The following is a 22,337-nucleotide window of genomic DNA, read 5'->3' on the forward strand; positions in this document are numbered from 1 at the left end:
AGTAAGGACTAGTCAATGGGGGTCAAGTGACTTGCCTGGGATCACACAGCTAGGAAGTGTCTGAGGCCAGATTTGAACCTAGGACCTCCCGTCTCTAGGCCTGACTCCATTGAGCCACCCAGCTGCCCCCCAAATTATTCATTTTAGTGAATTAAATATTTTTAAATCTATCTTATTGGTTTTCATAATCTATTAAAATGTAAGTAGTCATTTTATCTAATGATAATTAAAAACGCTAGATAATAAGTTGTTTTTGAGACTCACAACTCTCATACTTAGCAGTCTGTTAAATTCTAATTCACACCTGGTTTTATACAATTTATGCAAACCTGACAAGTGGCATTCATTTAAAGATTCTTTAAATTAAATACTGTTTTCTTATACTTAAAGAGAGGTTTTATTTTCTTTGATTTACTTTCCCATGGTAATGTCATCTAAAATACTTTTAAAATACTCTTTCTGTAGCTTTTCTCTCATTTTCTTTTCTCAGAATTTCTTAAAACATCACATTTGTGTAAACACAAAAAACACATGTGAACAACTTTTTTAAGAGTATACTAGAAAAATCTTTTTCAAAGCAATTTCATGCAATATAAGTAATTATCCCCTAATTATTTTTTAGTTCAGATTTGCATAAAGGTTAAACTATGTATATATCTTTAAGAGTTATTGTATATCTATGGCATCTTTCTCCAACTTTATAGAACATGCCCATTTTCTAAGGACCTCTCAGAAATAATATAATAAATATAATATAGTTAACATTGAGTTCAGCAAATGTTTAGATTTTTTTTTATGACTTTGCTAAGGGCCCTCAAAAATGTAATTATCAGTCAATTAATAAAGATGAAAGGTTTGAGCTTCATGGATCTAGTTAATATCATTATGATAAAGAAAGATGTGTATTAATAATTATGCCTTTCCTCTGAAGCCTTTAATTAAAATGTTCAGAGAAAAACAGATTATTTTGCAATTTTGAGGAAAATATTCTATGTAAAAGTAAAAAATTATTGATCTCCTTTCATAAAATCTCAAATTCTATATAAAAGACCAATCAGTGAATAAAAATAAGTCATGGACTGCAGATTTCAGTTTTGTTTACTTCATATAGATTTAGCTTTAGAGATCTTAAAAAATGTGTTTCTCATTGCTTGGTTTCATCCCCTGTCTAAAATTTCTGGAACCACTAAAGAACTAATGTAGCACTACATTAAAGAAAAGAGAAGACAGCCTTTTAGAGCCACAACAACTATAGCAATAATAATTATTTTACTTATGAAGTACAAAATTAATGTCAGCTTTTTTTTCTTTTGCAACTTTTAGGTTTTTGATGAAGTTATTTTTAAAAAGGAAACATAAACAAATTCTAAATTTGAGATAATGAAGCATTTACAGTATTATAAGCATCATTAAGTAAAACTATTTGTATTTGTAGAAATAAAAATTGTTCACATTTATATATTTTCCTTTTCATAACATACTGTGCTCAACAATCCTACAAGACAGGGAATACAGTTATTATCCCTACTTTATAGATAAGGGTAAGTTGTTTTTAAGCTACTTTCTTGTGGCAGAACTGAGGTTGACCTTTGTGTCTTCTAATAGTAGGCTCAGTGTTTCCACAGTGCCTAACATGATTTTGTTTCCACCCCATCACCCTCAGTAAGTTTTCTTTGACATTTGGCAAAAGTATAAAAATGTTCATTTGAGGAAGATAGTACCATGAGAATTGATTGCTGTTGACACTGTGTAGACTATCCCAAATGCCAATATTATAGGATGTAGAGGTACAGGATCTAGTAGAACCCTCTTTCTTTATGAATGGAAAGATTAAAAGACACAGAGAGGTGACATGACTTGCTCAGGATTACTCAGATAGTCAGTAGTAGAGTCTAGATTCAGAACTATGTGCTCTCGGAGCGTGTCTGGCATCTTTTCCTCTTTGCCATGTTGCAGTACGGTACCACAGAACAATTAAACTCTGACCAGGTTTTGAGGGGTTCCTTCAAATTTCTAAATATTAAACAAAGCTTACCTTCTTACAATAAATAAAATCAGCATGTCATATTAAATCAAATGACTCAGTTTTAAAATAATGAGATTTTACATTTAGACTTTTCTTTCCAGGAATTTCTAAAAGGTATTCATATATATATTTTTCTGACTTTAAGAGAAACTCTCCCATAACAAAACCCTCACTTTATATATTGTCCAATTGTTATCCACTTTAGATAGTGCATCTTTTTCTTAATATCATGGACTCTGACTTAATCCTCTAATAACAGTATCTAGAAACTGCTATAAATACTTCCTTATGTCTTTAAATTGCCAAGTTCCCATAATGGATTAATTCTAAAATGTTTTAACTTGAGATTATATTACAAATATTACAAATAATTCTATAATTACATTGCTTTATAACTCAACCATACTGTTTTACAAAACTACTCTAATTAAATATTAGATTTGTATTTGTCATAAGGGATGTTTTATTACAAAGAATCAGTTTCCAAGAGGAATAAGTATCATGGGGAATTTGCTTTAAACCTGAATAACTCTTGTTTTTAAAATGTCTTAAGATTTTTCTAGCCTTTTTTTTAAGGCTTTCTTAACTATGAAGTCTTGAGTTACAATGACTGGAACTGGCTTTGTTGTATCATGATAATTTTTTACTGAAATTTAGATTTTGCAGTGCTTTCATAAATGTAATTTTGCCCAAAACATTTCATATAAATATTTATAAATAACTAAAGATCTGTTATCCTTTCTATAACAAAATGCTTACTTGATTGCAGAAGAGTAATTTTTCAGTAGGAAACTTATTAAAATGCATATTATTATGCTTTCAAATACATGGGGCCTTTTGGGGGGATATTTGGGCAACATCTAACCATATAGACTACATTCACTTAAGGCAAGTATTAAGAAAAGTTTAGGCTACCCACCAAAACCCATTTGCTACTAAGCAAAATATGTCCTTATGGTACTAGATTAAGTAATTTCCTCTATGCCTTCATCCAAATCTTCATAATGTTTGCTAATTTTTCATTTCATTTTTCCTGTTTAGATACAGGCAATATATTCATTTTTCCCTTTGGGAATCAGCTTACCTTCATGAACTTTCCTTTTTTTCCCACTGTATCTTTTGTTATAAGATCTATAAATGTATGGCTTTGTTCTTATTTCTTCAGCTCCTTGATCAACAATCTGTTTCTCCTTTCTCTTCTCTGCAACCAGATCTTTGAAAAGGTGTGTAGTCAACATTGCTTACCATTCATATTGGCTTTCTACTTGTGGCTTGGACCACTGTGACCTAAAATCTGATTTTTTAAAAATTATCATTCCATATTAATGCATTTAAAAGAAAACTAATTAGTATATTAAACTAAATAAGTGAATGACATATGATTCACACTTCATTTTATTATTTGGATATATCACCTGCATCTTTTCAGCGTTTGGTATTTCAGTGCATCCTGAGTACATGGCATCTGTCATACTGCAATTTTAAGACATATAAAAATTTAATTAAAATGTTGTTCTGTATGACATGCAACTATTTCAGACAGTTGTCTCAAAAGAAGATAAAATATTATTTCCAACATGGAATATCAAATCCTATGATTCATTTTTAATGTTAAGCAGAGTATTTCAAGAATCTGTACCCTTAAAAGTAAATTGTGCAGGGGGCAGCTGGGTAACTCAGTGGACTGAGAGTCAGGTCTAGAGACAGGAGGTCCTTCCCAGCTGTGTGACCCTGGGCAAGTCACTTGACCCCCATTGCCTACCCTTAACACTCTTCTGCCTTGGAGTCAATACAGAGTATTGACTCCAAGATGGAAGGTAAAGGTTTTAAAAAAAAAAAAGTAAATTGTGCCTAGCTATGTGACCACAGTCAAATCACTTAAACCCAGGTGCCTCACCCTTACCACTCTTCTGCCTTTGAACCAATACTTAGTATTGATTCTAAGAAAGAAAATAAGGGTTTAAAAAGAAACAAATCTACATTGTGAACTCCTTGTAGTCAAGGACAATGTCTGCCCTTTTTTCTATTGCTTAAGACACCAAACACAGTGTTTTCTACATAGCAGATACCCAGCTGAAATTTTATAGTCCAATGAGATGATTGAATGAATGAAAGTACATTTGCATTGAATATTACATTCTGTGCGCATCATTCTTTTTTTTGCCTTAGAAACAGGCTGACAGATGAGCATTTCCTTTCCTTTGGCCCCTCTTTAAAAAGTTTGCCTATCACTGGTGTAGGGAGTTCCCTGTAAAGAACTTCCTTTACCAATACAAATCAGTAGCTGCTTTGAAACCTTCTGTTTTAAGGAGTTGACTATGGAAAAGAGGGTTTTATGTGACTTGCTCAGAGATGCCACACCAGCCTCTGTCAGACAGGATTTGACTACTTCCCGAGTCTTGGGCTCTGTCTATTCACTAAACTACATTGCATTTTAAATCCAAATTCTCTCTGAAATTTAAAAATACTCAGAGAGTGCAACCTGCTTATAACCCATGTTTTGTAGTTTTAAGTTATCTCTTTTTTTATTTATTAGTATTGCCTTTTTATATTCTGGCTATTGAATTTTTAAAAACAAACTAAACTTAAGGTTCTTAGTATTCATTTTTCTTGGTGACATAGTTACAAATTAGTTATAGAATCTACAGTTTTAAAAACCAGTGGCGGTATTTTCAAAGAAGTAAATGCAATAAGGGAAATATAAAGATTAATAATCCAGTAGATGTTTTCCTTCCCTTTCACTAAACTGCCAACCTGATAAGTTTTTTAATGGTTAACAAAGAGGAAAACCTTTTAATCATTTCAACAAAGTTAGAAGTACTTTTGTTCGAGCTCCATTAACTTCATTTCTTTCCCATGCCTCCCTGTTTTTCACAGCCATCTGCATTAACCTGAACCTGATGTTACCATTGACATATTTAAAATACTAGGACAATTTTCCTTTATAATTTCTTGAACTATTAATGCCTAGGATCTTTTATTTTTTATTATGGCTTTCAGGTAAACTAATAATTTTTCCATTATCTAAGATCCATTTCCTAGGTCCATTGTTTTTCCAGTGAGATATTTCATATTTTTTTCATTCTTTTTACTTTGTTTTTGTTTGTTTCTTGAAGTTTCACAGAATCATTAACTTCTGCTTGCCCAATTCTAATTTTTAAGGAATCATTTTCTTTCTTTTTTTTTTTTTTTTTTAGAATCCTTACCTTCCATCTTGGAGTCAATACTGTGTATTGGCTCCAAGGCAGAAGAGTGGTGAGGGTAGGCAATGGGGGTCAAGTGACTTGCCCAGGGTCACACAGCTGGGAAGTGTCTGAGGTCACATTTGAACCTAGGACCTCCCATCTCTAGGCCTGGCTCTCAATCCATTCAGCTACCCAGGTGCCCCCGGGAATCTTTTTTTTTTAATGAGCTTTTGTACCAATTTTCTCTATTTGGCCACTTCCACTTTTAAAAGAGTTCATATTTTCAGTGAATTTTTGTGCCTCTTTTGCCACTAGGGCAATTCTGGTTTTTTTAAGGTATTATTTTCTTGGGGTCACCTAGGAATACCAGACTGGAGTGAGGCACAGGTAGAGGGCTTTTCTTCGTTGGACCCAGAAATCAGGAGAGGATTGATCACAGTTGATTCTCTGAGACAGCAAAAGAAAGAACTGAGACTGCTGCAGATGACCAGGAATTTTTTTCCACTCAGAAACTGTGAACATTAGCTGCTGAGCCAGGGTTACCGTAGGTCAGAACAGCAGATAAGTACAACCTTTGATTGTATTTGCCCATATAATTTATGGTCATTAAAACTACTTAGCCTAAATGATTCCATATTGGAATCCTATCATAATACTTATATCAAACAAAGAAAAATTACAATTATTACAAGTTTCTTTAGTGAAGTCTTTTTTTTTCTAATTATGCCAACATTAAGTCTAAAATTATAAATGTAGAACACATAAATATATGCATATTTCAGTGGAAAAAAGAGTATGTTATTGTTAGAGTTGAAGATAGGAAGACCTGAGTTCAAATATACACTATCTGTGCATACATATATACATGCATGCAGACATACTTATGTGCATACATATGTAGGTATACACACATATATGAGAGAGAGAAAGAGACAGAGAGACAGAGAGAGAGAGAGAGACAGAGAGACAGAGAGACAGACAGAGAGACAGAGAGACAGACAGAGAGACAGAGAGACAGACAGAGAGACAGAGAGACAGAGAGATCTGTCACCCAGAGAAAAGCCTTATCTACCTAATAGAGTTAAATATAGGACCTTTGTCCTGACTTTGAAGATCTTGCCCAGACATGTGAATGTGCCTGGTGATGCCATATTTGGGTTTTTGCTCATTATCCAAAAAGTAAGGAATGTCTCTTTCCCAGCTACTTATTGAACTATTCATTCCACACTGATGATTGGTTGGGGCCTGACTGGTGTGGATCTGAGCCATCCCCCTGAACTGGGCCTTTAAAAGGCAGCAGAGACATTGGGACGGCCCAGGAAGGTGTCAAAGGGCACCTAAAGCAAATGCCATATACTCCAGGAAAGAAAATATGACCAATGCTCAACATAGTTTTAGTGGACAAGTTCACACCGTATATATGTGTTATCTTCAAATCCAGAACAAAGTCCTTGTCTTTCAACCTTCTTATGTTAGATAGGCTCCTCCTGATCACATTAAATATATCAAAAGAGCTTTCATATGTGTTTCTAAACAGTACATTTGTCTTCCTTTAATATATCTATATTTAATATACATAGATATTTAATATATAATTTTTTTACTTTTCCATAGTACATATTAATGTACCATTTAAAATCTTTGCCTTAAAGAATTTGTCCAATCTCAAGTTTTTCATTACTAAGAACTGTCATTCAAGTAATGAAGCTGTCAAGAAATATTATTTAAGAAAAATCTTTTGTAGAACCCTGGAAAATAGATCCAACTCTTCTCTCTTACCTCCAAGTTTACTACTAGGACAAAAGAAGTTTCCAGTATCATTATCATGAACTACAACAGGTATTCGAGCAATACTTTCTGTTAGGTCCTCTTTTGTGCATTTACTGTTATAAATATCATGAGAAATAATTTTTATTGTGTCTAAATTTAAATAGGAATATCTTATATAAGGATACCTACTGCATTTCAGTGATGCTTTCCTCATAAGCTTAATATATATGCCGTGACATTTACCTCTTTTCTATACTGCCCTATTTCATCTGTCTTCTGCAAAAGCAACTATGCAATTTTCATCATTATAAAGAACACTGTCCTATTTCATTTCTCTTTCCATTTATTTGAAATGATTATACAAATTGAAAGACTAGCACCTATCTCTTTCTTTTCTTTTTCTTTCTGAGTTATAGCAGTGAGTGGAATTTCTTCAGACTTTGTTACTAAAATCTTCATAAACCCAAAACTTGGATTTAGGAAATCAAATGAAATCAGAGTTCCTATCTGGCTAAAGGAATATTTCAATTATAATAGTAAATGTAGGAACTATTTTCATTTCACATTTAATGACAAATCTTAGAATTTTTGTATTATGTTTAATCATTCCCAGGCATTTTGTTTTCCATTTTGCTCACTGTAACTTAATATTCATTTTGTGTTTAGAGTGTCTGTAGCTTAATAAAGTATTAATATTTGGAATTAATTGTTTTAAAGTATAGGATGTGAAGTTGATTTTATTTTCAAAGAAAAAATATGTTGGCAGAAATGGAAATAAAAAGGGTAAAATTTGCTTGGAGGAAAAGAAAAATGTTAGAAGCCTGAGACATGACTATGTGTTTCTATGTATATACTTGTGATAAACTCTTGAATTTGTTAATAACAGTATTACTTTACTAGGTCAATATATGACCAGTAGTCAAACTAAACTAGTATCTATCATTGATCTGCAATTTTAAAAGATTTTTTCAGTTTTATGTATTATCCCAAATTACTTATTCCTCATTTATTTTATTATTTTGAATAATATTTTTGTGTTATTTTCAGATGCAGCAAGAATTGGAAAAAAATATAGCTAGGGAGCTTAATGAAGGTATGTCCAAATTGTGTAAATTAAATGTTATAATTTGATGCTATAATTGATTTTTTAAATATACTGAAAAACTCCCACAAGGGTTCAGCATCACCTCCCTCCTCTTTATCACTTTGAAGTAACCACGGTTGCTTCTATGGCAGTGAAGTTCTAGACACCCAGCATTTTCTTTCTAATAATCAAGAAAAATAGCGCAATCCCAGAGATCACCTGTCTGCTCTCTTAAGAGAAGCCTGGCCAGTTCCAGAGAGGCTCAGGGGCTCACAGTTGGTCGGTAGGTAATGAAGCCTTTGGCCACAACAATCCCCTGAAACACGTAAAACTGGCCCTCAGTCCTGTGTAGCCTGTGTGCAGATCCTGCTGGTCTTCAGGTAGGAAGCTAAGCAGCACTTGTTGCGGATGCAGCCCAGGAGATTCCAGCTCAAGAACTTGAGTGGATGAGGGAGCCACTGAAGCCACATCCACGTCTGAGATTCTATTATTCCAGCTTATTCTCTGATTCCACAGTGGTTACAGGAGAGTGGTGGGACAAGGGGCAAAGAATACTAAGAACCCCATAATTCAAAACCCATCTAGAATCAGTTTCACTATTAGAATCTTCAGGTACAATCTGTGTCCAATGACCAACAAATCGATCTACTAGTGCTGTAGGTAATGGCCACATTGACACTCTTGTTATAAATTAAAGCAGGAAACAAAGAAGCTGCAGCTCAATGGAAGTGTGGCTCACATTTTCCTCAAACAAATAAGATAATTGGTATGGCTGGCTTCATAGTGAATAATAAACATAATGAAATGGGAAATAGAGTTTAACCTGGGCACAAGCAAACAGACCACCTAGTCTCCAGGAAGGCTCAGAGTTCAAGTCCTCCGTGTGATACATACTGCCCATGAGACCTTCAAAGTGCTCTTGAAACGCTGGGACTGAACTGAGTTCTAGGTTGAACCATCAGGCTTTTCCATGATGAGTCCCAGTAGAAAAAAAATTGATATACATTGATTGATATATGTTTGACAGCAGCTAGGTGGTGCACCAGGCCTGAAGTAAGAAAGGTGTGAGTTCAAATCCAGCTTCAGACACATTGGCTGTGTGTCCCTGGGCAGGCCACATTATCCTGTTTGCCTCGGTTTCCTCATCTCTAAAGAAAACCTCAAGGTCACAAGGAATATGAGATGATTAAAATAACTAAAAAACATATGTAATATATATGTATGTGTGTGTGTATATATTGGATTTTTTTTCCCTTTTCTCCCCAGCTACTGGCGAACTTGAATCTGGATCTGGTTGGCCCTCTCCCGTAGGATCCACTGATGAGTCTTCAAGAATGTCAAATGTGAATCAGGATCCAGTTTCCAGAGCAACTCAGGAATACATAGAGGTTTTAAAGAAAAATTACATGCTTTAAAGGAAGAAATGATGTACATTTATGAAATTATCTATGTTTACATAATATTTAATGGCTTTCCATTAAATACATAAATGTGAAAAAGCCCAATGTACCAGAAAATGTATTGTGTCATAAGTGTTAATATGTACTCTGTGTATATATGTGTATAGAGAGAGTTGTATAGTTCTTTATTAAAAGCTTTATTTATTTATATTTGTAACACTGCTTCCCACCCCATCATCAGTTGTTACTGGTGCTCTACAAACCACTACATTGACTATTATACTTTAGTGAGCTATTCTTTGAAAGGATGGGCTTTATTTTCTATTTAATATCATTGTTCATTGACCTAAACATTTGGTAAATTTAAGCACACATTATTTTGCTATATTGCTGCTATTCTTATCAGTATTTGAATTTTAATATATCTATAATGATGCAATAAAATTTATAGATTGTATTTTAAATTCTGTTTTAACTTATTTTAAGTTCCAGTACTTAAACTTTTGTTGTTTTTTTTAATCTTTAAGTGGATCCAATACATTGTTGGTCTTGCAAGTTTTATGATAATGATGCTTTTCTCTCAAGTCTCTAGTCACAAAACCGAAGTTCATTCAAATCTTCACTTAATATATATTTTCTTAAAGTTATATTGACTTGGTATAACACCAGTACTTGAGGGCCAAATCCAGCTGTTGCTTATTTTTTTCCTGAGAGTTAAGAAAGCTTTTTACATTTTTAAATGGAGCTTTATCATACTTAAGAATGCAAGATGCAGGGGCAGCTGGGTAGCTCAGTGGAGTGAGAGTCAGGCCTAGAGACAGGAGGTCCTAGGTTCAAACCCGGCCTCAGCCACTTCCCAGCTGTGTGACCCTGGGCAAGTCACTTGACCCCCATTGCCCACCCTTACCAATCTTCCACCTATGAGACAATACACCGAAGTACAAGGGTTTAAAAAAAAAAAAAAAAAAAAGAATGCAAGATGCATTCTTAACTCTCCCACTGAACAAAATCAGGAATGTTTGGTATTTGACCAACTTGTCTTAGTTTATCAGCTCTTGAGTTAAACCACGATTAGGAGAAATTTCCACATGTGTTTCCTACAAAAATTAAATCATAGGGCTGATCCAAGTTTTTATCTAGGTATGCTTACTTAGAAACACGTGTACACACATACATGCACAGACACATTCTGTATCTTTCAAACTTTCACTTTATTCCAAATATTCATTCATCCAACCAATATTTATCGCACTATGTGTGAAAGAAACTCTACCTCTCACTCTAAGAAGTAGATAGATGAATAGATGAATAAGATATGTTGTTCTTGGCCTTGAGGATCATATAATCTTATAGGAAATAAAAGATACCAAAAAGTACGGGAAGAAAGAATTTGAAATATTATGGCACTGCAAAAAGAAATCCTAGATATAAAGCTGTAAAGGCTTTTTTAAAGATTATCTCGTCCAGAATTTCTTAAATCTTTTTTTTCTGACATGGACCCTTTTGGCAGTCTGGTGAAGCCTATGGACCCCTTCTTAGAATAACATTTTGATGTGAATAAAATACAAAGGAAAAGAAAGGTTAATGAAAACACAGAAACATAATTCTTTTCCCATCCAAGTTTATAGAAACCCCAAAATCTAACCAGAGGTCCATTGTGAGTCTAGAGAACCACGGTTTATGGCCTTGGATCTATTTCAATCCTTATTTTGTTTTTTAGGGACTGATACCCAGACCGGTAAAGGGAACTAGGTAAAGTGACAGAACTGGGATTTGAACTTAAGTCTCTTGACTCCAGTTTCACTCTTTTTTTTAAATTATATTTTATTATAAACTTGACACACATCAACATTTCAACCTATAAAGAAACACAGAAAAAGAGGATTGTGTACTAAATTGAGTGTCATTTACAGCTTTTAAAATATATATTTGTTTTACTTTTATAGTATTACTGATATGTTTAATTTTTGCATTATTGCCACTAGTTCTTCAGAGACCCCTTGCAATAAAGTAAAACAATTAAGCAAAACTAACAACAAGGTGATCTCATCTAAGTGATTGCAAAATGTCTGTCTATATCTGTAGCTCCCCTAAACCTCTTTATTCTTAATTAATAGATCCTATTTTCTCTTCCTTTTATCCCTACCGAGAGAAAATTTTCTTGTAATAAATAAGCATAGTCAAGCAAAACAAATTCTCTCATTGATTGTATATTAAAATTTAGTGTGTCCCAAAAATCTTAGTGTCATTGTAAGTTTTTAATAACTTCACTTATGAATCCTACAAACTTACAAAAAAGATATTTTCAAAGTTTATTTAAATTTTTACACATACTTGGTTTTGAGAATTTTGAATAAACAATTTTAATTTTTATAAACCAGGGCACCTTGTCAATATATATTTCTAATGCAACAGTTTCTGGATGACTCTTTCTCAAAACTGACAGATCACTCAGTAGAGGAAGGCCTCTTGCTTGGCCCTCTTTGTGACCCAATCTCTTTCTATTAGGTTTTATTTTTCTTTTGTGATCACATAAAAAATGTCTCAAGCCTCATTCTTTGGATAATCCTAAGGCTAGGTTTGCCAATTCAGTCCTTTTAGTCACTCAGCTGTAGATAAACGTTCGTCAGTACAGCTTGAGACAATGATTCATTTTAATAAGCATATTGATAGTTTGATTTTTTTAATAGTTAACCTTTTAAGTGTTCATTTTGTAAGTTTTTTAGCATTTATACTCCTGAAGTTATTAAAGTTTCAACCTGCACTAGGTATTTTGGAATATCTTGTATCCATCTCTCATTCTGCCCCTAACGCTATGGTGTCTGTTAGGGGGCAGATGACGTGTCTCATCATGGACCTGTTAGAATCAAGGGTATTGATCATAGTGCTAGTACTAGTTTTCAGAGTTGTGAGGTGGTTTTTTTTTTTGCATATTTTTAAAGAGAGAGAGAGAGAGAGAGAGAGAGAGAGAGAGAGAGAGAGAGAGAGAGAGAGAGAGAGAGAGAGAGAGACTGATTTTGGAGTAAGAATATCAATTTATAGATTATAGATTATATCCAGTTTATCAGTTAGGTCAGCATCATAACCAGCAATGATAGGTCTCCGTGGTTGTCTTTCATGACCACCTGCACTGCCTCAGGCAGCCTGATAAATAGGGCTTTTAGGAGCTCCTCATTTGACCCCTCCCTTGACAATCCCAGGACATCTTTAATTGATGTCATAGCTTAAGTGAGTCATAGCTCAGGTGGTCCATCAACCCAACCACCCCTGCCCATACCTACATCATGGGAAACATAGACAGGAAAAGAACTCATGAACCCTTCAGTTATTAAACAAATTATGTTAAAAAGGAAGATGGTCCTTTGGATTCCCAAGAACAAAGAAAATGTAAAACGTGGCAGACTGGATGCTATCTCTGGCTCAGATCCCACACAGAGGAATACACAGCAATCCCCCCTAATACACAGAAATTAATATAGATATGAAAAGTAAATTCTTAGACATTGTATCCTTTTTTCCTTCATTTTGAAATTGCTTTCATTACTCCCTTGTTCCTCCCTCTCCCCCCCAAAAAATACATAAAAAAATGAAAGTCCTCCCTTTGAAACAAATTCATGCAAAACAAAATTACACATTACTCTAACTCAGTGGTTCCCAAATTTTTTGGCCTACCACCCCCTTTCCAGAAAAAATATTACTTAGCCCCCTGGAAATTAATTTTTTTTAAATTTTAATAGCAATTAATAGGAAAGATAAACGTACCTGTGGCCATCACCGTTTCCCTGGATTGTTGCAGCACCCACCAGGGGGCGGTGGCGCCCACTTTGGGAATCACTGATCTAACTGAAGACACACGTCCTGCTCCTCTAGCTCACTAGCTTTCTGACAAGGCATCAGCACACTATCACTCAGAAATCTTATTCACTACACCATGCAGGATGCTTCTCCAACAGTGAAAAGAACCCTGGCTCTAGAGACAGAAGATCTGGGTTCAAATATGCCTCTGACACTACCTATGACCTTAGGCAAGCAGTTCTCTCACCTATAAAGTATGGGGTTGGACTCGCATTCCTCTGCAATCCCGTCCCTAGATATAGAATCTAGAGGAGGGGAGAGAAATATGTATAGATTGTTGAGTGACATGGGCATTGTGCAGAGATGGCAGGGACCCCGCACCCCTTAACTCAAGCAGGCTATGAACAGGGAGACTCCCTTCTCCCTTCCTCCTTGTGACTCCCCAGGCAGAGACCATTGTCCTTGGATGTCCTTTAGGTTGAGATAGACAAAGAGATAACACCTTCAGGCCACACCTTGATAGCCTAAGCTCTGAGGGTCTCGGGCAGACCTCCCACCCTCTGAATGCCTGAGTGCCAGAAGTCACATCCACATTATTGTAAAGAATATAAAAAACCCCTGAACTGGGGCATTCAGGGAGCAATTTCTAGAGTTGCTCCACTCATGCTGTCTTGCTGGCCATTAATTCTATCTTACCAATAAATCTTTCTTTTTACTTTTAAGCTAAGTTTGGAGTCCTCTCATTCTTGAGAAAGGTTTCCTTCCCAAACCCAGGGGTTCACCATTTGCACCCCTATAACATGAGGGCAGGTGTAGTTTGTCCTTATTGTCCTTGAGGCTTTCCAGGCAGATACTGGAGGGTTTACCACTGCCTTCTCCAGTGGATTAAGGCAAACAGAGATTGTTTGAGGCTAGATTTGAACTCGGGTCTTCCTGACTCCAGACCCAGCTCTCTAACCCACTGAGCCACCTAGCTGCCTCCTAGGCAAACAGAGGTGAAGTGACTTGCCCAGGATCATACAGCTAGAAAGATCCAACTCTCTATCTACTGAGCCATCTAGATGCTCCAGCTTGGATATAGTACGTTCTTAATAAATGCTTGCTTACTTGAATAAAAGATGGATAAGTTTACTATTTATTGATATTCAACTGATAAACCAGTTGAGTTTTGTTTTTTGTTTTGTTTTGTTTTGTTCTTAAGATGAAGAGTTTTCAGATTTTTTTTTGTTGTCATTTTTTGTTTGCTAGAGAAGGCTGCAGAAACACCAAATGCCTTTTGCCATGTATTACCATTGACTAGAAGACATGTTTTTTAGAATAAGCTAATGTCTTAAATATTAGCCTTTCAACTTTCAATATGCATTACAAATTTGGAATAAAAATGAGAATAGAGTTTACATATTTCCTCCTAAAATATGAAAAGATTAGGTTTATATTATTTTCAGAAACTGCAAATAAGGACAACGATGCATGAAAGGGATAAACACTAGAGCATTAATTTTCTGGGACTTTAAAGTTTGTCACATCCTTAAAAAAACCCAAATTCTTCACTTGATCATGTCACCCCCTCAGGCTATTGTCCAATATCTCCCTTCCTTTTCCCTGCCTAGTTACTAGAGTTGTTATTCATTCCTCAAACCCTTTTAATCTGGCTTTACAACTAATAGTCTACTGGCATTGTCTCAATGGTACTTAAACTGCTAAAACTGACAGCCTTTCCTCAGTCTTCTTCTTTCTTGACCTTACATGGCCTCAGACACTGATCTCTAGGAGAAGAAGGGAGACGTGCATCAGGCTGGCCTCTGCCTTGGAAAGACCACACCTAAGTTTGGGAGCCCACATTTTAGGACTGGCTCAGGACTCCTCAAGCCTGTGTGTCCTCCTGGATCTTCAAACTCAACATGAACAAACTCAAACTCATTATTTCTCTTCCTCTCCTCCCCTCCCTACAAACTCCTTAGTCCTTTCATACTCTTTCTTTTTGTGAAAGGTGAGCCCATTTTCTCTGGCACCTTGGCATCTTTGACACCTTTCTTATCCAAATATATGTGTGTGAATATTAAATATACATGTTTATAAATATATACATACGAAAGTTGCTGAGTCCCATTAATTCTACCTCCACATCTGCCATCTTATTCCTCCTCTTCATTCAAAAAGCTACACTCCTACTTCATGTTCTCATCAACTTTGACTAGATTTTTGAAATAAATGACTAACTGATCTTCTTATCTCTGATTCCTACCCACTCTGGTCACTTACACAAAGCTGTCAGGTAAACATAAAGCACATAAAAGACAATTCTCGTGCTCTAAAGCCTTCCATGGCTCCCTATTGCCTCAGTGTAGGGGGCACTAGGGTTGGGAAATGTCCCCTTCATAACCATTACCTTTTTTCATGTTTCTTCTACTCTAGACTTTGGGGCCTACTTATCTGTAAATTCCATGGGGCAAAGAATTATTTGTTTTTATCTTTGGATTCTTCATTTCAAGGGAAGATTGAGTGGGTTACAGAATAAGAGAAATAACTATATATTTATAATTTAAAATAATTAATATTGATGTTATTACCTGCAAGTTAGTATATTTCTCAGGATAACCTAAAAATGGAATAATTTTTATTATCAACTGCATTTTAATAGTGTCATTTAATGACAACTTCATGCAAAATGAATAGACTTGTTGCATCCTCTTATAGGATGTAAAAAATGAATAATTGGGTATAATTCTGATTATGGCATTTGCATGACATGAATTAGATCAATTATTAATGCAGGAAGAATATAATGTTAGCACAACATACAATTTACATTTCAAATAGATTAGATTTCAAAGAATGAAAATACATATGTCCACATATGCTAATATAAAATCATGCTAATAGATGACACATTAAAGTTAATCTTTATAAGAGATAGATACACAAATCTCAAAGGAGATTAATTACAAAGTTGTACTCTAATTCAGCATCAAGGAGAGTGATTAATACAAATATACTACAAGTGCTCATAGTGTGAGTGATTCCTTAATTAGTTCTATATCAGGCAATATGTAAGCAGTAAAGCTAAAATAGAGTTAAAAACAATTTATAAACCATTTTCTTATCACAAAATCAAAGAGTTAGAAACAAATATTCTGAAAAGATCCACTTAGATGTATACTTGTAGAATAATAGGAATTTATTTTCATGTCTTTCTATAACCACCTTGCTATTGGCATACCTATGCTTCTTGTATCCATTCATTTATCCATCTGTATCTATTCATGAAAGAATGTATATATAACATCCATCTAAGAAATGAAGTACAAAAACTTTTAATTCTGAAATTAATTAAATAAAGCAAAACTTTTTATCATCTCAGAATTGCTAAAGCAATATTATTAATAGATAACTCAACAGATTTAGCTCACCATTCATGTAAAACAAACCTATTAACATAAATACTGACAAAAAACACATTTCCTTCCAATGGACAGCCTTGTGCCTATACTTTCTTTAGGAGAGATAAATCACATTCAAAGTTTTGAAAAAGACTTTATCTTATATTATTGGATTAATTAGGTTTTTTTTTCATACACAAGTCCAAAAATATTCAGAAACTGAAATAAGTTTAAAAAGATATACTTCCAAAATAGCACATATTCCATTACTTCTTATTTATTCCAATTGCATCAACAAAGTACGTATTAACTAACTCTTGGGTAAATCCTTGTACTCACTCAACTAGGCTAAAATATATATTAATTATGCCCCTTGTAATGGCATGCAAGAGCAGCCATGATGGGGTCAGCTTGATTGCCAGTTAATACCATGGAATACAGAATGCACCGAGCTTGGCATGAGACTGGCAAGTGCCAGGGCAGTTGGGAGTCCCCTATATAAGGTACAGACCTGAGCAGTTCTCTCTCTCATTCCTGAGAGTCTGGGTAGAGGAAGAGTCCAGGATAGGATAGGGCTTCAGAGCTACTTTCTTATTCAAATCACCAACCAATACCAAAAACAGGTCTATCCAGCCAGTCTCATCACTCTCCATCTGTATTATCTATAATAAGAAGGTCAACATTCAAGCTCAAAGTTGACTCAGGGCAGGGCCCTCAAGGCCCTGCTTGGCTGCCAGCAACCAAAGATCTGATCCATAGCCAACAACCTGAAGATTCAAGAATCAAACATTAACCCAAGATTAACTTAGGGCTACCACTTCCCACTTTCCAAACATTTGCCTATTTCCCTTTCCCTAAACTCTTTACCAATAAATTCCCCTTTAAGAAGTCAGAGATATTACCTGTCATCATTTAAGGTTCCAGAGAGACAGGCTTTACTTTGCAGCTAAAGAAGAAATCAAATTTGCAGTCAGAACTTTGACAGTTTGTCAGATCTTAGCACTCAAGCTCCTGAGAAACCAGCTTATTCAACCAACAACCGAGCTGTGGGCTTTCAGTTGGGTTAGGATTTGGCTGTCTCCCTGATCAGTCATCCAACTGCTAATCTTTGTTCAAACTGTTACTGGGCCTGAGCCTTACACCATTACATTCCACACTTTGAGTCTGCTGAAGTTAAGTATTTGAGGGCTGCCTTTTGGGATCATAATTTAATCAAGTGACTCCTCAAGGATCAATACATCTGCCTGCAACTTCCCTAACTTCAGTGCCCATTTATACACATAACACCCTCCCAGGCAGAGAGAGAATAGACAAATTGCCTAATATTTCTCGAAACTTGGCTCTCTTTTTCTTCATTCATGCTGGCAGCATTTTCTGACTGGAAAAGAAAAACACTTCATTTTGCTATCGAGGGCTAGAACATATGTGTCAAATTCTGGAAGACAGGGACAGGCTATGCTGCCACAGGTGACCATATTTGTGTGTATTGCCAAGTTAGTGTGTTAAGAGGTTGGTGGGAAGAATTGTCATTCAGAGAGCTAAATATAAGTATATAAATAATATAGCAATAGGAATATAAATAAATATATATAGTATGAATATAAATATAAATGAAATGTGTAATAAATATAATAAATAATGTAAATAATATAACAATATAAATATAAATCATATAATAACATTACTGAAAAGCAAAAACTATTGTCAAATTTTTTCCCTCACTTTTTTAGCAATGAAAATATACTATACATCATTTTCACTTTCAGTCAATGAACTTTTTCATACTTTCATAGGCTTCTAAATCATCTACACAATTCCTTCTCTTTCTTGAGTTCAGATTTTTCTTCTACCCCAATTTTTACATAATCTCTTTTGGAAATAAGTAGGAAGAAAAGCTCCAAATATTTAGCTGTATGACAATTCTTCCCATCAACCTCTTAACACGCTGACTCCCATTTGCCAATTGTGGTTTCCCTTTTTCACTTTTAAAAAACTTTGTATCATTTCTAGGAGTATTTCATTATACTTTATTAGCTTAAAAGCAGAAAGACTTTCTCCCAATCTTTTCACTTTGTTAGATATTAAGACTCTTGTTACTGGCAGAAACACAAACAAGGCATGAAATCTGCAGTTCATTGCAAAATAGCCTTCTGTGCTGTGTGAGCTTGTTGGAAGGAGGATCTTTGGTGTTTGTTATTCCTGTTGGTAACATTTATAGCTAAAGTTTTGCCATGTTTGTTCCTATATGAGCCAAAATCCTAGTTCATTTATAAATATGTTCATGTTAAGATTTTTAAAAGTTAAAACAATTAGAGAAATGACTAAGAAGAAAAGTTGATTTTAATGATTTGCAATTATAAAATATATTTGCTTTCCCTAAAATACTCATTTTCCACCATTAGACATTTACTGATTTTGCCTAATTTTATGTTCATTGTGTAACTGGAAATCTTGTACCTTTGAACTACATTACCCAGGAGCCTACAGACATCGTGTCATTACATGCTGTTGTAGACAGGAGATAAATTGGGGGGAGCTGGATGTTTAAGCCTCTTCTCTTCCTGTGAGAGCAGCTGTGAATGTGGGCATTTCGAAGAGGTAAATTAGCTTGGGCATGTGGTTTTATTTTATCTCATTATTCCTTTACTTCTAGTGATTATTAATAAATCTTATAAAAATATAATATTTGAAGTTATTGTATTTTCATTTTAATTTTACATTGATGGCAACCACAAAGGGAAAAAGAACTCTCAATTTTTTTAAGATAATGTAGATAAATTTTGCAAAGCCGAGTTTCTCTCCTGCTGTTTTCTGGTACCCTGCTCCTGCTGTTTTTTTCTTTCTCATTTTCCCCAGCCACCCCACCCACCCAGCTGCTTTCATTTGAGTGGCTTTTCTAGGAGGTCTTAGCCAAGAGAGATAAGCTGCTTCTCCTGCCCATTCTCTTTGCTTCCAACCCAGCCTCCTGCTTCTAACTCCCTGAGTGATCCCAGCTGCCTGCTTCTGCAGTTTTTTTTCACTGGCTGCCCCACCTGACCCTCCATGGAAGCCAAATTCCTACTGCTGCTGTCCCAGGTTTGACCAGATACTGCCTTGGGGTCCTTGCCATTCCTGCTGTCCATGAGCTTCTGCAGTCCACACCCATTTGCCAGAGGGTTTGAGAACCATTTAGAAGCACCTTTGTTTTTTCTGTGGAGGGTGAAGTATAAATCCCTTCCCCATCCCTGGGTGGGTTTTCAAGCCTGCACTAGCCTCTTTTCAGCAGGGGAACACAACCACCCCTACCCTAGTTTGGCTAGCCCAGATAGGCTTCCATGCTCCTGCCTGTGGGGGAGGGGACTGAGGTAGCACGTGGCCCCTAGCATTTTACCTCAAGGGGGAAGGAGAAGGAGGTTACTCTTCCAAACAGGAAGTTGAATTGTAAGCATGGCTTACTTTATGAAAGAACAGTACATTACCTATCCAAAACAGCTCCCAGTTTTAGGATGCTTTTTCATCCTACCATTCCTGGGTGCATTGGTCCTTATGATTAGCTTGAATAATCCCAAGATTCAGGAGAGAAATTCATCTCTTTGCACCCCTTTGCCATTTGGGCCTGCCCACTCTCTAAAATATATCCAATTTGGGATTCCTCCATACTATATTCAGTGTGGAATTCTCCCTCACTATGGGAGATCCCAGGGGTGTGACAAAGGGAACCTAAATGGATAATGATCTTTAAAGAGTCTGGAGGTAGATTTTTAAGCCTTTTCAGACTCTTTGTTTTATGGAAGTCACTGTATCAGTAATGGAAAGAAGGTCTTTTGAATTCAGTACCTGTATCCTGTCTATTTTTGCTGATTGTTTGCTTTAAGATTTAATTTTGTTTTTTTTTAAAGTTCATATATTAATCTGATTGATATTATTCTGTTACACTGAATCACTACGCAATATCATTGTACAAGCCATAGTCATCTTGCACAAACCCTCTCCAGTGGCAAAACCATAGGGATACTGAGGTTGTCACCAGATCCATCGAGGTCACATGTTATCTATATGGCTTTTTTGTTCCATTTTGCCTTTGTTAATTGTCACATAGATGATGGATGGACTCCATCAAAACTCGTTACAATTGTATACACGCTTTGGAGAATTTAATGAGCTAAATATCTCAAATTGATTTTAAGGGGTCTTCAGACATGATTTTTAGATATCTTGTTTTTTCAATAGTTCTGACTGATCATTTTGCCTGCCTTTGAGTTCTTTGTAACAAGAGGTAAGGGTCCATTTAATAGCTGAAATGAATAGCATTATTATATATCCCTACCTCCACATTTATAAAAATGTAATGATTGAGACATATAACAGTCTCATACCAGAGGAGCTGGGAAGGTGTTCCTAGGGTGTATAACCCCTGGATGGCTCCCAAGAAGGAGCACTTCTCCTGAAGTATAAGTAGCTTCTGGATGATTTTAACTCTTCAGTTTAATCTACCTCCATTAGAATGATCTAGATTCTTGGTGACATTTTAGACCCAAAAGGTTTTCATCAACAGTATAGAGGTTTGTGTTTTTTCTAGGCTCCTCTGCCACATTTTGGAATGATGGCAGTAATAAACTTTGTTAAAAAATATCTCAGCCAAGGTTAAAAGATTTGCTACATCTGTAGAACTTGACAAATATCCATGAGTTCATAGGTTTTTTAAATGTCATACAACAAGTGGCTATCTAGACATTCATATGAATCCTATATAATAGAGGCTTTGTTTGCTGTTGCCATTAGCTGGGGCTATTGTGAATTTTGTAAATTTTGGTACTTTCTTTGATTGTGCATTATCTACTGTACTACTGTTTTATAAAGCTGTTACTTTGTGAAAATCATTTGCATTCACACAGTGGTTCATGGCCAAGTTAAAAAGGAAATGGATCTCATTTGGGAGTGAGAACCCTTTGTATTCTACCTGTCCTTGGCTGACATAGTGTGTCACTGATTGTAAGATATATATATATATATATATATATATATATATATATATATACCCTTATCTTCCATCTTGGAGTCAATACTGTTGTATTGGCTCCAAGGCAGAGGACTGGTAAGGGCCAGGCAATGGGGGTCAAGTGACTTGCCCAGGATCATACAGCTGGGAAGTGGCTGAGGCCAGATTTGAACCTAGGACCTCCAGTCTCTAGGCCTGGTTCTCAATCCACTGAGCTACCCAGCTGCCCCCAAGCTATATATTTTTGATTTTTAAAACATTTTTATTATTGTTTTTTCCCCCTGCATGTGCAATACAGTATTTGAGTTTTATTTTTTCTCCTTTCTTAACTCGAAGCACATATTTGATTTTTCACTAGGGTAAGTTTAAAAATGTCCCTGCATACCCAAGAAGCTTTAGACTATAAAAATAATGTCATTGAGTATTTAAAAAATTATGGGACTTTGTTTAATGATTCTGTATGATTCCAAGAGAAGGAAACAAAAAGAGCCACTGCACAGTGCCAAAGAAGCACATACATAACCTGTGTGGTGCCTAGAAGCATAAGGTCAAAGAAGACCAAACCAATCCTGGTGGGAATGATGAACTTCTACTCCAATATGAAAGGACTTGAACTTAGTGTGAGACTCAAGGTTGTGGTGATTGACATATGTTAAGATGCAGGACTCCTTGTACTACATTCCTTGTGAAATACTTTCTATCAAGTACCTAACAACTGG

General features: G+C 35.4%; 1 protein-coding gene across 2 annotated transcripts in view; it reads left to right on the top strand.

The window, feature by feature from the left end:
* ANKRD26 (ankyrin repeat domain 26) overlaps positions 1–9,852 on the top strand; it is a 77,645-nt gene extending 67,793 nt beyond the window's left edge. For both annotated transcript variants that reach the window (XM_044679524.1, XM_044679525.1), the window contains 2 exons: positions 8,029–8,074; positions 9,332–9,852. In XM_044679524.1, the coding sequence (XP_044535459.1) occupies positions 8,029–8,074; positions 9,332–9,480 (195 nt within the window). In that variant the 3' untranslated portion in view covers positions 9,481–9,852. The remainder of the gene's footprint in view (positions 1–8,028; positions 8,075–9,331) is intronic.
* The last annotated feature ends 12,485 nt before the right edge of the window (positions 9,853–22,337 follow it).

This window comes from Gracilinanus agilis, chromosome 5 (genome assembly GCF_016433145.1).
Source record: "Gracilinanus agilis isolate LMUSP501 chromosome 5, AgileGrace, whole genome shotgun sequence".
Lineage (NCBI taxonomy): Eukaryota > Metazoa > Chordata > Mammalia > Didelphimorphia > Didelphidae > Gracilinanus > Gracilinanus agilis.